We start from the raw sequence: 16692 nt of genomic DNA on the forward strand, positions 1-16692 counted from the left end.
GGCGGCCAAAAAGCTGCACCAGCCTCGCTGTCCGCCCGCCTCCCTCACTCACTCCCTTCCTGCTCCGGGCGGCCGCGGCAGTTATTGGCGCTCAGAACGAGAGTCTGCACGCACACACGGGCAGGGTGGCCGTGGCCGCGCCGCGGGAACTCGGGGCGCCAGCTCGGCCCCTTTCCGCCGGAGCCCCGGGGCCAGGCGGAGTACCCCCTGCGGGCGGGTGCCTCCCCAGGGCCCGTCCGCCCCGGGCGCCTCCGCAGCTCCAGCGGCCCGGGAGGCGGAGGCGAGGGGCGGCCGCTCCTCCTCCAGCCCCACTCCGGGCTCGGGGAGCCGGCAACCATGGGTCGGGGCTGAGAGGAGGATCCAGGGCGCTGAGGGGGCGCCCGAGCCGTGCCTGGCGCGCCCCCTCCCCGCCGACACCCCGCCTGGCTTCCTGGCGAATGGCTTTCATGATGATGAAGAAGAAGAAGTTCAAGTTTAAGGTGGACTTCGAGCTGGAGGAGCTCTCCTCGGTGCCCTTTGTCAACGGAATCCTCTTCTGCAAGATGCGGCTGCTGGACGGGGGCAGCTTCTGCGCTGAGTCTTCCAGGTGACCCCTCCCTTCCTCCCTGCTCCCACCCTTCATCTTCTCCTTCCTTTACTTCTCCTTCCTTCTTTCCTTCCTTCCTTCCCCTCCCTCTTTCTTACTCCCTCCCTTCTTGCTTGCTTCCTTCCCTCCCCTCCCTAGTTCCTTTCCTCCTTCCCTCCCCCTCCTTCGTTCCTCCCTTTCTCCTTCCGTTCTTTTCTTCCCTGTTCCGTTTTCCTTTCCTTCCTTCCTTTTGTGTATCTTTCCTCTTTCCTCCATACCTTTCTCTTTTCTTCCCTCCCACCTCCCTCCTTGCTTCCTTTTCCCCTTCCTTTGCTCCTTCTTTCTTCCCTCCCTCTTTTCTTTCCTCTTAGCCTTCCTTCGATTCTTCCCTTTTCCTATTTCCCTTCTCTCACTCCCTTCTTTCCTGACTTGCTCCCTTCCTTCCTTTTCCTCCCATTCTTCCTCCTTCTCTTCCTTTTCCTCCCTTCCTTTCTCCCTATCTTTCCTCCCTGATCCCTACCCTTTTTCCTTTCCTCCCTAACCTCTCTGCTTTCCTCCCACTCTTCCTGCTTTCTCTCTCTGCTCCGTTCCTCACCCTATCTCCAGAAAGCCTCCTGCTCCCTTAGAAGCTGTTTTTGTATACTCTTTTTTTGCTCCTTTTCTTTCAAGTCCTTTTCCAAGCCTGTGTTCTCTTTCCTTTACAAGCAGCTACTTGTACTACCAAGAGAGTTGTTTGTCATCCTTCTTCTTTTTTTGCCCTTCACCCAAGAGAGTTGCATGATACAAAATCTCAATTACTACTCCGGTGCCAGATTGGTGGTGGAATGGAAGAACACTGTCCCTGGAGTCAGGAGGACCTGAGTTCAAATATAGCCTCAGATACTTGACACTCAGACAGTGTTACCCTTGGCAAGTCACTTAATATGTTTGCCTCAATTTCCTGTAAATTGGGGATAATCACAACACTTACCTGACATGAGATAATATTTGGTAAAGCCCTGGACTTAGTGCCTGGCTGAAAGTAGGCACCATTTAAATGCTAATTCCCCTATCACTTTCCCACTCACTTTACTTCTGTCAGAAAGCACTCAGCAACTGGAATTCCTCTTTCCCTGGAGACCAGCTTGACATGAGTAGGTAGTCAATTTACCCAAGGCCCATAGAGTGTATGGCATGTTTATGCATTATGTATTAAAGTCAAAGCATGGTTCCCACCTTGAGAGGACTTGTAATGCTGTTTTCTGTTCTCCCTGCTTAAAGACTGCCTGGAAATCCAAAGGCCTGTGCCTGACAAGCCATTATATTTGAAAGGACTAACCTTGCACCATTGGTAATAATCATAATTAGGTTTTTGTGTTGTGTGTGTTTGGGTGGTATTGTGGATTTGTAGGCTCAGGAAATGTGAAAAACCTAGCCTATGTCTGAGTCAAAGATATCCTCACAAAAGTAACAACAATTTTTATTGCATTCTTTTATCCTACAGCTACTTTTTAAATTATTCACTAATACTGATCAACTTTGAAAGGCTTTGAAAGGTTTATTAATAGAACCCTTTGAGTCTTTAGACCTTTGAAGTTCTGAATTTTGTATTTCTCTTAGACTTGTTGCACAGTGAGCCTAATCTAGCTGTTGTGTGCTTTTAGAGAATGAACCATTATTATTTGATTGTGGGGTGGAGTAAAGTAATATGCTGAATGTCCAGACTTGAAAGAAATAGAGAAGCACCTAGTTGATAAATCAACCAACTGCCTAGGTGAGGTTTCTTTATTAGAAAATAGTAGCTGTAGAAAATACTGTATTAAAGAATGAATCTTTGTTCTTCAGCTTGGGAAGAATGATTAATAGCGACTGTTTATTTTTCTTTAAACACCAGGCATACTCTTTTTAACTCTTAACGTTCTGTCTTAGAATTCATTGAATCTAAGGCAAAAGAGTGGTAAGAGCTAAGTAACTGGTGTTAAGTGATTTGCCCTGGGACACAGCTAAGAAGTATCTGAGACCAGATTTAAACAAAGTCTTCCTCACTCTAGACCTGGCTTTCTATTCACTGTGTTACTTAGCAGAACACTGGACATTGTCTTAAGAATTTGGTCCAAAAGGATTTAGTTTTCCTTAACTTGCAAAAATTTACTTATAGAATGGATGAAGAACTGAACTTGAAGCTATGTAAGACCTGGATTTAAGTGCTCCTCACACATACTAGTTGTAATTCTGGGCAAGTCAATTAACCTCAGTATTCTAAGGCTGAAGTATCTGACATGTGGCACTCTATACTTCCTCCTGCTACCCATATCCATCCAAGATATCTCTCTCTCTCTCTCTCTCTCTCTCTCTCTCTCTCTTCCCCACCCCCCCCTTCTCTTCCAGCAATAGGAATAGGCTGTGCTGCCACCTTATGGCTAAAGATTGACAGTTTTTAACACATTGTCTTCCTGATCAGCTTATTTTTGATATTTACTACCCATATGACCTTGGGTAAGTCATTTGTCTACATTCAAATCATTAGTAAAATGAAGGAATCAAATTAGATGGTATCTGAAATCTCTTCCAGTTCTAGATATATTATCCTTTATGATTATGCCTAGACACATACTATCTCCATTTTTCCTTTGTGTCCTGTTTTTTCATTTCTTTGTCTTCAAAGATCAGTTTATTTTAACCTTAAGCAATCTCCTTTTCATGGAAGAAAACATGTCTTCTTTCTATAGTGGAAAGAGCTCATTGTTTGGAGTCAGCACCTAGATTTAAATCTTCATTCTGGTGCTTTACTGCCTATGTGACCTGATGTAAGTCATCTGACTGTTGTCCAATTCTTAGTTTCCATATGTGCAAAATGAGAATTAGATCACAGAAGTATTTCCTATTTGAATTCTATTAAGCAATGGTCTCCTCTCCTAATTTTTGTCATATTGTCTTGGGAAAATATGATTTCTTTACTCCCTTTTAGAATTATTACAGATTAATTAATTAAACCTGGTTTCCTCAAAAAAAAAAGTACTGAAGATAAAGCAAATACTTCTTATTCAGTATTATTCATTTTCTATTTCCTAGTGTTACAACAAAATCATTTTTCTATTAACTTTCATTGCTAATATTGTTTCAACTTTATCATAGATTAAATAGAATTGAAATCGGGCTAGTCTGGAACCAAATCTTCATTTTTAGAATGGTTTCTTTGGGAAAATGCTTTCCAAACTCCAAACAACCAATTTATAAGTGAATTTTTGAACATGGGTGTTGTACAATCACAGTACTCTATACCTATCTTCTTTGCATTTATAAAATTATTTTCTTTTTATTTATTTAGAATACTTTACTATGATTATAAGATTCATGATTTTTCCCCCTTCTCTCTCCCTCCCAGAGCTGACAAGCAATTCCACTGTGTTATACATGTATCATTGTTCAAAACCTATTTCCATGTTATTCATATTTGCAATAGAGTGCTCCTTTAAAGCCAATACCTTAATCTTATCCCCATCAAACCATGTGATCAATCATATGTTTTTCCTCTGTGTTTCTACTCCCACAGTTCTTTCTCTGGATGTGGATAGCGTTCTTTCTCATAAGTCCCTCAGAATTGTCCTGGATCATTGCATTGCTGCTAGTAGAAAAGTCCATTACATTTGATTGTGCAATAATGTATCAGTCTCTGTGTACAATGTTCTCCTGGTTCTGCTCTTTTTGCTCTGCTTCAATTCCTGGAGATTATTCCAGTTTACATGGAATTCCTCCAGTTCATCATTCCTTTCAGCATAATAGTATTCCATCACCATCAAGTACCACAGTCTGTTCAGCCATTCCCCAATTGATGGATACCCCCCTCATTTTTCAATGTTTTGCCACCACAAAGAGCATGGCTATGAATATTTTTGTACAAGTCTTTTCCTTTATTATCTCTTTGGAGTACGAAACCAGCAGTGGTATGGCTAGATCAAATAGCAGGCAGTCTTTTAAAGCCCTTTGGGCATAGTTCCAAATTGTCCTCTAGAATGGTTAGATCAATTCACAACTCTACCAGCAATGCATTAGTGTCCCAATTTTGTCACATCCCCTCCATCATTTATCACTTTCCTTTGCTACCATTTTATCCAATCTGCTAGGTGTGAGGTGGTACCTTAAAGTTGTTTTCATTTGCATTTCTCTAATCAGGAGGGATTTAGAACACCTTTTCACGTGCTTATTGATAGTTTTGATTTCTTCATGTGAAAACTGCCTGTTTATGTCCCTTGACCACTTGTCGATTGGGGAATGACTTGATTTTTTGTAAATTTGTAAATTTTTGTAAATTTGACTTAGTTACTTATATATTTGGGAAATTAAACCTTTGTCAGAGAGTTTTATAAAAATTTTTCCCATTTTGTTGCTTTCCTTCTAATGTTTTGTTTGTACAAAACCTTTTTAATTTGATGTAATGAGATCATTCATTTTACATTTTGTAAGTTCTCTGTCTCTTGCTTGCTCTGTTAAATTCCTTCCTTTCCCACAGATCTGATTTATTTATGATTTCACTTTATATTTATGTCATTTACCTATTTTGAATTTATCTTGGTATAGTATGTAAGATGTTGATCTAAACCTAATTTTTCCCATTCTGCTTACCAATTTTCCCACCAGTTTTTGTCAGATGGTGAGTTCTTATCCCAAAAGCTGGGATCTTTGAATTTATCAAACATTAGCTCGCTGAGGTCATTTGCCACAAGTCTATTCCACTGGTCCACCCTTCTGTCTCTTAGCCAATACCATATTGTTTTGATGACCACTGCTTTATAGTACAGTTTAATATCTGGTACTGCTAGGCCCCCATCCTTCACATTTTTTCATTATTTCCCTTGATATTCTTGGTCTTTTGTTCTTATAACATTATTTTCTACAAAGTATTGCAAGCAGGATAATTATTGGAAGTTTTTGATAAAATCGACAAACACTTATTAAGAACTGATTATATTTCAGGTATTTCTGTAAGCACTAGGGATACAGATAAAAGCAAAACTAGTTTCTGTCCTCCTAGAACCTACCTTCTAATTAGAGAGGCAACATTTACATAATTTATACATAACAGGATACATTCCTAGAAGCTAGAAGCTTAAGAGATGATTGTACAGAGGTACCTCTTGAGCTTATTCTTAAAGACAGCCCAGGATTCAAGGAGCCAGTGATTATGTTGGGGAGAATGGGGGACTGACAGTGCAAAGGCCTGGAAATGAGAGAAAAGGTGTTATGTGTTGACAGTCATGATAAAAGATTAGAAAGATACAGTGGTCAGGTTGCGAAAAGGAATTTAAATGAGCAACAGAAGAATTTATGTTTTCTCTAGTGGTAGCAGGTACATATTGAAGTTTATTGATTGGGAGGGTGACATGATTAAACCTAGGCCTAAGTGAATTTTTACTTTGGCAACAGAGTGGATAGGTTAGAATGAGGTGAGACTTGAGGAAGTCCGAATTAGAAGACTATTGCAGTAGACCAGGCCAGAAGTGATGACTGGATAAATAAAGAAAAGAGGATGGATACAAAAGATGTTGTAGAAAAAGAAATGAAAATATTTGGCAACTGAATGGAAATTTGGGGTGATACAGGGGTAGGATTTGAGGATTACAAGTGTTTTGGGACCCTGGATGAAGGAAAAGATAATGGTACCCTCCATAGGAACAGGTAAGTTTAGAAGACAGGTGGTTTGGGAGAAAAGATTCTGTTTGTAGTTTGAGATCCCTATAGAACATCCACTTTGATAGAATGATAAAATACTTTTTAGGCACCAGCAAACAAAACAGTTCCTACCCTCAGAAACTTACATTTTTAATGAGGGAGAACAAAATATAAAGAAGTGCTAAAAAAGAGGAAAGAGAGAGGAGAGGGGCTAAAAAAGAGAGATTGGAAGAGGGATGGCCAAAGTGTACTCACTTGGGAGCCTGTTGAAGGGATTTTAAGAAGATACCTGCAGAGATTGGCCCCTGTAAAATAGGGCAAACAGCTCAACTTTCCAACCGGGGTGGGGGTGAAAAGAAGTTGACAGCCCACAGAGAGATTCTGAGACTCTGGCAAAATGGAGAGTAGGGACTGTTGCTCTTATGGGAGGCTAGAACTAAATAAATAGATGCAGTCATCTGCCTAGAAGTGATAATTGTGCTTTTGGGATAAGAGAATCACTAGGAGGGTTTAGCTGGAAAACTGAGGAGGACCAGGGGGATTGGGAAACACTGTTGATGGGAATGATATGGGTGGATACTCAGCAAACTAGGCTGGTAGAAGAATCCACAAGGAGCGGTGTCAGGAGAACTCAATGAGGAAAAAATACCTAGGAAGGCAGTGTGGTATTGCTGTAAAGTCAAGAAAGACAAGGACTAAAAAATGGCCATTTGGTTTGGCAGGTATAAGAGTATTGGGTCACTTTGGAAAAAGCAGTTTCATTTGAGGTAAGAAGTCATATTGCAGAGGGTTTCAAAGAGTGAGAGGAAAGGAAATAAAAACATCGGGGTGTAGCTTACTCTTTCAAGTTTAGCTGAGAAGGGAAGGACAGCTACATGATAGTAGCTAGCAGATATGGTAGTAATCTGGAATAAGCATTTTATAAGGATGGGAGAGATGGTGGCATGTTTAAGCAGCAGAAAAGAAAAGAGAAGATAGAAGAGAGGGATAATAATGGCGGAGACCATCTGCTAGGGAAGATAAAAGGCCAGAGGTACATGAAAAGGGCTGGACCAGAGAGTAAAGGAGGAGACCATGGGGAGTGATGTCATTGAGGTATTAGAGGAGGAGAACACAAACGGGCCATTTCAGGAAATGTCCTCCATCTTTTAGTGAAGTTCTAGAATGCATACAAACTGCTGTGTGAGGGGTTCACTCTCATTCCAAAAGAGTTTTGTCATATGAGCTCTACTTATCTCAGGCAGAGCTTTTACTGGAGTTATCAGGGAGAGGTGACCTGAGCTGAATGAAAGTGGAAGTAGTGGGGGATAGGATATTTATAGAGAAAAAGCCAAGGTCCTTCTGCCTCCTCCCCTAGGGTAGACTGAGGGAGATGAGCAGATGCCCCTTGGGTAGCTCTACACAGGCAGGAACTAATGAAATTTCCCTGATGGCTGGTTCACTGGAGGGAGCCAGATGTCCAGAGAAGTGCTGCTATCCTTGGACTGGGCCTCAGGCCAATGTCATTTGGTGCCTGACTCAGGGTCCCAGCCCCCATCAAAACCAGCACTATGTAATTTCCTAGCTTGTGGGAATTACACAGTACTTTTAATAATTCTAAAATAAGCCTCAGTTTCCCCCCTCAGTAAAATGTGGCTACCAATACTTATAATGTTGTAGTGAGGAAAGTGCTTTACAAACTTGAAAATGTTATGCATATGAATAGTAATTCTCTCTCCTTTTGTCTTATTGTAAAGTCTATAGTTCTATACATCCATCTGGGCTCTGGAACCCTAGTTCAAAAGCTGAGGTTTCTTTGGAATGGGTAACAAAGGAATAGGGCTGAGCCAAAAGTTGTCAAAACCATTCCTGTTGAAGTAGAGAATAGAGGTGGAGGTGTGTGGGAAAGGATTGGGGTTCTCACTGAACCACTTCTATCCCTTTAAGCATGCCCTCCCCTGGTCTCTGCCTGATGGTAGTTATATAGATTTCAGCCTACTGAATATTTGTGTAGATCATTAAGTGGTACATTTCTAGGGAAGTTTCCTTGATTAAAATTACTTTGCAAGTAATTCCTTGATCCATGTAATGAATACTAGGTAATGCTAACTAATTTCAGAGGGGTATTTTTCTCCTAAAAAGATATATTTTCAAATATCTTTAAGTATTAGTTCATATGAAAAATAAAGGCCAAAAGGCATTTGTGATTTGGGAGTTGATTTTTTTTACCAGACTTTTGATTTCATTGTTTTACAGGACTCCAGGTAAGGGAACTCCCTTTATTAATGCAGATCAACATCTGTTCTGCAACTGAAATCCTAGAGAACTTCCTGGAAACACTGAAAAGTTACTCTAAGCAGTGCCCTTTTTAATGTCTCCTGAATTCAGGAAAAGAAAGGTGCAATTAATTCATTTTTTATGTTGGTAATATGTAATTGAAAGGCAGCTTATAAGTAATTAATAGAAAGGTGGCCTTGAAGAAAGGAATGCTAGGTCTCAAGTCCCGCCTCTGGTACATGTTGGCTGATGTGACCCATGGCAAGTCACATCACCACCCAGTGCTCAAGATCAAAGGTGTCAAATACCAAGAGAAAAAGGGGGCACTTAATCTTACATAAAGATCCCTGGGGGTACAGTGACCTAGAAAAAACCATTAATATGATCCATCTGTGCTCTGTTATATGTTTTATTTTGTTAAATATTTCTGAATTACATTTCACTCTGTTATGGGTAGACCCTATGCTTGACACTTCTACTCTGGACCATTCTCTAGATCAGTGATGGCAAACCTTTTAGAGATGGAGTGTCAGTCCCTGCCCCCACCATCCTCCCACCCCTACCAAGTGCCATGCCAGGGATCCCCCAGAGACCATGTGCCATGCCCACCCTTTACCCCACACAGGGGAGGGAGGAAGTGCTTCCATTGTGCTGCTGGGAGGAGAGGAGGGGGATGTGAAAAAAAAGTCATTAGGCATGATGGAGATAGTAGGTAGGGAAGTGGCTCTGCCCAAGTCCTTCTCCCTTTCTAGTAACAAACTGGGGTGGGAGGGGTGGCCATGTGCCCACAGAGAGCAATCTGCCTGCCATCTTTGGCACTCTTGACATAGGTTCACCATCACTGCAGTAGACTATAAATTGCAAAGAAGGTTCTCTCCTTTATTGGTAGAAGTTTCCTCATCCTGGACATTCCTTATACCAATGAAATCATAAGTCTACCTCCTACCATCTAACTTGCAATTATATAATCTAATAAAATGAGATTATATACTGATATAATTTGAAGATCTTTCTAATAAATGGAAATATCATGTTAACCAAATATCTTCAGAGCCAGTTTTTTAAAAACCCCCACCTTCTGTCTTAGAATTGACACTTAAGTGTTGTTTTCAAGGCAGAAGAGCAATAAGTACTTGGCAATTGGGGTTAAGTGATTTGCCCTTAGGGTCACATAGGAAGTGTTTGAAGCTAGATTTGAATTCAGTTCCTCCCAACTTCAGGTCTGGCTTTCTTTCTACTGTGCTACCTAGCTGCACTCAGATGTTTCTTTTTAAGTTTATTTTTACTAGTTAAGACTGTGGTTTGAAAAAAAAGTTTCACATTCATTTCTCTAACTACTAGATTAGTTGATTAATATCTCCATAACCATCTTATGGGTACCTGAATTTTATGTAGCTTAGAGAAATGATGTCACACTTATAGCTCCCAAGAAATCTACCTTGTCTGGTCATAGTTGGTCCACCGGATGGCCCACAGATGTAAAGGGTTGTATTATTTCATACCAAGGTAAACAAAAGGAGCTAAAACTTCTTATATTCATGCTAATCTAAAAGTAAGTAGACCTCAGATTTCTTGGAATATATAGTCATGAATAGGTTAGATAAAGTATGAGCTGATTAATATTGAACAATCAGCTGGGGAAGAGGGAAGGAAGTCAGGGACACCCTTTTAAGTTTAATCTTCATTATTAACATTTTCTCCATTACTTTACATTTAGTCAACAAATCAACAATAAATCAATAATCAATAAATCAAGCCCTGATTTGTAGTGCTTGACAATTTCCAGTGCTCATCTTGAAAATTTAACTAGTAGCTCCAACCAAAATCTAAAATCAGCCATAGCATACCACTGAGAAAGTTAAACGAAAAAGTGGGTAGTTGAACTGAATTTAGAGTCAAGAGCTACACTTAACAAATATTCATTAGTTACCCTAGCTTTCTATATCTACATATCTTCTCTTCTGAATGTAGGGGCCTGATTAGAGATACTTTAGTGAGAATATTGGGAGTTATGTATTTTTTCAGAATCCTCTGTTTGGAGGTTGAGTTTTTGGTTTTTGTCTTTTTGGTCTATTTATTTGCTAATGGTTAAAATATAATTCTTTTTAGCTTTCATGTGTAGCTGTGGTTAAGCACATGTGAGTTTTGGGAGTGTCCAGGAAGCTAATGTGCACATATGTTTATTAGATCTTTTACTTTGTAAACAAGCTGTAGACCCTTTTCTTTTCCCTTGAGTGTTTTCCTTTTAAGGTTTTAACTCTGAATATTAAATGCTTTTAAAACTGTCTTTTAAGAGATGAACAGTAGGCAAATGTCAGCCATTTATACTAAATACCTTCTGCTCATGCTATGTTCTTTAGTAATCATATAAGAAATTAAAAATCCACAATTCATACTATCCTCTCCTAGCATAATAATAGGTTAAGAAGGCATACTTTTCTAAATGATACTCTAAGAATTGGTTCAGATGAAATTATGTAATATAATTGATTGGTTCCACAAAACTGATCTCTTTAGATTTACCCAGAGCCATTATGTGTTTAAGCATATATGTACATATAAGGTGCAGTTGTTAAATACATTAAACAGATAGTGACAAATTAATCTCATTTATTTATGTTCACTTTAAAAGTTGTTTTTTTTTTAAATTTTGCTGAGTTATTTAATAAAAAGGACTCATTTTAGTAACTTTAGTGGAATCCAAGGCTCTTTGCTCACAGATTGGGAGACACTACCTTAGAGATTTTCTAGTTCAACCTCATTTTTTTCTCTTTACTTAAAATAATAAGCTTTATCGATGTCACATTCATTTATAAATATCTTTTTTCTCCATCACCAAATAAGCCCTTGAAACAAAGAATGACAGTAAACAAAACCAATTAACACAGGACTACAACAATGTACATAACATCCGTACTTTTAATCCTCCTTACCCCTTTAATGAAAGGGAAAAAAAAGTTCCTCCCTCAGCTCTTTTCTACAACTAAGCCATTAAAGCAAGTTCTCCCATTTTGCAGATGTGGAAACTGAGGCACAGTAAGGTTAAATCTTTGCCCAATGTTGCACAGTGCCTTAGGTCTTACTGATTTTACATTTAGTACCTTGTCCACTGCACCATGGGGCCTCTCTTAATTAACTATAATTTATGAACATGCAGTTTGGATTTAGTGTTCATTTCATTTTCATTATTGCTGCCATCTTGTATGTATATGTGTGTGTGTGTGTGTATTTGTGTGTATTTTAAACCTTTAACTTCTGTCTAAGAATCAATTACAAGTTAGAAGAGTGGCAGATTTGTCCAGGGTCACACAGCTAGGAAATATCTGAGGATTTGAACCCAGGTCCTTCCAACTCCAGGCCTGGTGATCTGTCTACTGTACTGCCTAATTTCCCCTGCCATTGTATATCTCATTTTAATTTTTACCTCCAACCACATTAGTTCATGTGTCTTCTCTCTCTAAATTACTCAAATTCATCATTTTTTACAAGTCAATATTTTGTGACATTCACTTACCACAACTTGTTCAATTGTTCCAAAATCAATGGACATCTTTCTTTTCAGTTTTTGCTACCACTAAAAAAGTGCTGCTATGAATACTTTGGTATATATGGGGCATTGCTTTCTTTAATAGACCTTTAGTAAGTACTTTCTATGTATAAGCACTGTTCAAAGTACTGATAGAAATACTAAGAATCTGGGAGTCTGAATGGTACAGTGGATCCAAGAGTTATGTCCTTGAGGTTCCATTCCCACTTTTACTACTTGCTCTGACCCTTTAAGAGGGCCACTTCACCTGCTGGGCCTTTTTTTTCTTTATTGTAAAAAGAATGGGTTGAACAGCATGAATTTTTAGTTTTTGAGACTGAGCCTTCCAACTCTTCCTGGATACAAGTGCCCACACAGGCTAGATCCCAGTACTCATGGGCACAGAATCTATAATTGGCACTATTTTTTCAAACTGGCCTGGTCCACCCCTCTTGGGCAGCCCAGTAGCCCTCTGGAACTCATCAGATTGGTACCAGATTCTGCATGGAGGGAAAGTAGAAAACCCTTATGGAAAAGGTGAGGTTTAAGTTAGTGTCTAGGAGACCATTTCAAAATCTCATTATATTATAGCCATATTTCATAGATAAATACTGGAACTTGTTCACAGTAGCACCTTGACTTATTTTCCCAAAAAATTTTTAATGAATACTTTATTGTATTGTTAAAGGTGACAGTATGTTAATATAGAATGAAAAACTGTCCAACCTCCCCATTTTACTGAAGAAGAAATGAAGCTTAGAAAGATTAGGTATTTGCCCAGTCATTCTACATATTAGTAGTCAAACTAGGAATAAAACATAGATTGTCTTCCTTTGCCCAGTCCAATGTTCCCATTACATTAGCCTTTTTTAATATTTACTCTGTGCTAGTCAGATTATATCTGGTATATCATGTCCAGTTCTGAATGCTACATTTTAATGGGGATATTGATAAACTGAAATAAGTCTATAAGAAGAAGGTCAGGAGGGGAGGGATCTGAAGATTAATAATAATAGTTTATATTTACATAGGGCTTTATGGTTTGCAAAGCACTTTACATACATTACATCACCTCATCCTCAAGAGAACTACCCTAGAAGGCAGGTAGTGACATTAATCCTTTTTTATAGAGGATAAAACCAAGGCTTAGAAAGGTAAAGTAAATGGGCTTGCCCAAAGTCTTACAGTTAATTAGTAATTGGCAGAGCCAGGACTTAACCCACAACCACCCCAAGCCTTTTATCAGGGCTGATATGTAGAAAAAGAGTACATCTTAGAGGTCTAGTCCAACCTTCTCATTTTGTGAATGAGGAATTTGAGGGCCTGAAAGGCTAATAAACTTGCCTAAGGAGTTACAGATAGCAGAACTTGGCTTTGAAAGAATGTCTTACATTGACCTTTTTGTTGGTTCTCCCACTCCAGAATTCAATTTGAGGTGTTATTTTAAAGTCATTAGGAGAGTTCAGATGAGTGCTTCCTTTTCTCGGTCCCTGGAAGTCAGAACTTGGCTTTGAACTGAAATTCTCAAATTCATTGTCCTTACATAGGTAGTCAGGCCAAATTCTTAAATAATTATGGATCTCATTTAGGAGGCTTTGCCTCGTTCTGGGCCTTTATGCAGTTAGTATAGTATCATTTACAAAAAGCTGAAGGATGTCTATCAAAAGAGAATACCGCTTCCAATTGGCCCTTGCCTCTATATGTCCAGCTATTAGTGACAAACATATGACAAGTATCGATCCTCCTTTTTCATGCCTCAGTTGATAGTAATCACCAGAGGCTAAACTAAAAGTTATCTGTTGCCTCTACAAGGAATCTTACATAATATTAAACTGTGTATAAAAGCTTACCTTGCTAGAAGAGAACCTATAAAGCTGCATTTTCCACTACTTAATTGAATTTGTTGTAGTTAACAAACAAGCATAATGAGATCATGTATTTTCTACATCATTCAGTCAGTTGTATAATTATGAATTGTGTATTTATATTCCTCTGAGTGTGTGTGTATGTGTACCTCATGATGGTCTTTTTAGTGTTTCCTAGCCATCCTATCCAAGACCCAAGTCCAAATTAGTTATATTGGATATGAATTTCTCAGAAGAATATATCACCTAAAGGAGGTACTAATGTACTTTTAAATCACAGTAATATTATAATAATAAATATGATTAGCATATATTGCATATTTGATGAAACATATTATATTGAATTAAATCAAAGAATTTTTTTAACATCAGTATTTTGAATAGGGCCAGCCTGGCTTTACTGAAAAAAGAACACTAGTACTGAAGTTAGTCATAATAGTCATAATCATCCTTATGATTGAATTTAATTTATTTCCCAATTATGAATTGTATATAAGCTAAAGAAATGTAATTGCGAACTCTAATAGCAAAATCTTTAAAAAAAATTTATTTAAAACTTAATGAACACAAAGAAAATAATTTCCATATGTAAAAGCAGAACAGAAAGAAGATGTATGAAACCATAAATCTCTTGTTATGTATAATTTTCTTTTTTAAGTATTATAAATTCAATATGTCACTTTTTCAAACTGTACTATTTGTATCCTACTGACCTTCTGTTCTCTTTTTCATTCATTTTTAAAAATGCATCAAATTTTTTCAAAATGCTCTTTTTGTTTCTTCTTTTTGGCAAAGACTGTCACTAGCTTTCCTCTCCCATCCTATCCTCCCTCATGTAGAAAATAAAAAATAACTCCTCATAACAAATAAATATAATTAAACAAAACATATCCATAGATTTCCCATATTCAAATATATGTTTTATTCTGTATCATGAGTTCAGCATTCCTCTCTCAATGAGTGAGTGACCTGCTTCTTTATTGGTCCTTTGGAATTGTGGTTAGTCGTTGCATTGACCAGAATTCTTTAAGTCTTTCAAAGTTGTTTTTCTCTGTAATGTTTTTCTCTCTAATAGTTTTTGTATAAATTTTTGTCTCCTAGTTCTGCTCAGTGATCAGTTCTTATGAGTCTTCCTGATTGTATCTGAAACTGTCCTTTTTGTTGTTTCTTATTGTGCAATAATATTCTATTGGGGTACTATCATCCTTTCAGTTACTCCCTTTCTTTTTTTCCCTACATCAAAAATAGTTACTAGAAATATTTTTGTGTTTGTGGGTCTTTTTTTCACTTTCTTTCATCTTTAAATTACAGAATGAGTAGTGGTATTATTACTGGGGCAAAGAGTATGCACAGTTTATAGTGACTTTAGCATCATAATTCTAAATTGTTATCCAGAATGGCTACACAAATTATAACAAATAGTGTTGTGTACTTGTGTTCCAATAGCCCTTTCAGTGTCATTTTCTCCTTTATCTTTCCCGATGATAGGTCTGAGATAGGACTTAGTTTTACTTTGTGTGTTTCTTTAATGAGTGATTTGGAGCATATAACTATTGATAGTTTGGATTTTTTTTCTTTGAGATTTAACCGTTCATAACCATTGATCATTAATATGGTAACAGTTAATTCTTAAAGGATCTTTCTTTGGATAGGAAATATGTCTTAGATCTCCCTCTTTCTATGACTTCTAAAGGCACATTTCCTAAGAAAAAGGTACATTTTTATATCAACATGTTTTTTTTTAAATTCTATGTATATATGAGATCATACTTCTTTATGTCTTGTTTTTCATATCACTTAATGAAAGTTTAATGCATTCTCTTTCTGTATTTACATCTAATACCTGGCTGCTTTGAAAAAATGGTCAGTATTTTCCTATTCAAATGCTACTTTTAAACAATGTTCCTTACAAACTGGTCTATATCCAAGAATTATTTTGTTTTAATGAAAAAAGATAATAAATCTGTAATGCTGATTTTTAGACTTTAACATGCTCATTTAATTTCATTTAACTGACTCATTACTGGAATAACTTCTAATTAAAATTTCATAATTTTTCTAGTTCACCAAAGGCAATCCATTTTAGAGTGAACTAGTGAATTCTGTAGCAATTTGAAAGAGTTCCAAATTTTATGTTTTATTTATACTTTTTTCTAAGCAAGCCCAGCCCTAGTTGAGTGTGGTTTTACACACTTCCTCCCAACTCCCTCTTTATTTTGCCTCCAAATATGTCTAGCAACCAAGGGTCTAAAATTTCTATCTTTTGTCATTAATTTGGTCAATACATTGCCTCTGGAAGACACTTAAAATATTATCCTGGGCCCTCATGATGGCTTCACTATTATTTCTGACCTGGGGGAAGATAGGACTAAGAAAGAAAAAGACCTGAAAAAATAAGTCCTGGTAGGACATTGAGAAAGACTGAGAAGAAATTTCTCCTAGGGTTTGTTTAAATACACATTGACTTTTTGAATCAAATTAGTCAGCTGTTTAATTAAATTACTGGTTAATTTGTCCAACAAGGTCACCCTAATTCTATATGTATAGCTATAGCCATTAATAATAATGCCCAGGGGCCTGCAACCACGAATCAACTACCCAGCGAAACTAACCATATACTTTCAGGGGAAAGTATGGGCATTCAACAAAATTGAAGAATTCCAAGTTTTTGCACAAAAGAGACCGGGACTAAATGGAAAGTTTGACACTCAACCACAAATATCAAGAGAAAGATGAAAAGGTAAATAAGAAACAGAGGGAAAAGAAAGAAAACTCATAGTCTTTTAAGCTTGACTCTTTAAGGGCATAAATAAGATCTAATTATCTGTATT

The 16692-nt window shown here is 37.8% G+C and overlaps 1 protein-coding gene across 1 annotated transcript in view; it reads left to right on the plus strand.

Annotated features, from left to right (window-relative positions):
* The first annotated feature begins 415 nt into the window (after nt 1–415).
* FAM102B (family with sequence similarity 102 member B) overlaps nt 416–16692 on the plus strand; it is an 85147-nt gene continuing 68870 nt past the window's right edge. Inside the window, exon 1 of the mRNA XM_044672229.1 lies at nt 416–586. Coding sequence (XP_044528164.1) covers nt 438–586 — 149 coding nt within the window. The 5' untranslated portion in view covers nt 416–437. The remainder of the gene's footprint in view (nt 587–16692) is intronic.

The sequence above is a fragment of the Gracilinanus agilis genome, chromosome 4 (assembly GCF_016433145.1).
Source record: "Gracilinanus agilis isolate LMUSP501 chromosome 4, AgileGrace, whole genome shotgun sequence".
Classification (NCBI taxonomy): Eukaryota; Metazoa; Chordata; class Mammalia; order Didelphimorphia; family Didelphidae; genus Gracilinanus; species Gracilinanus agilis.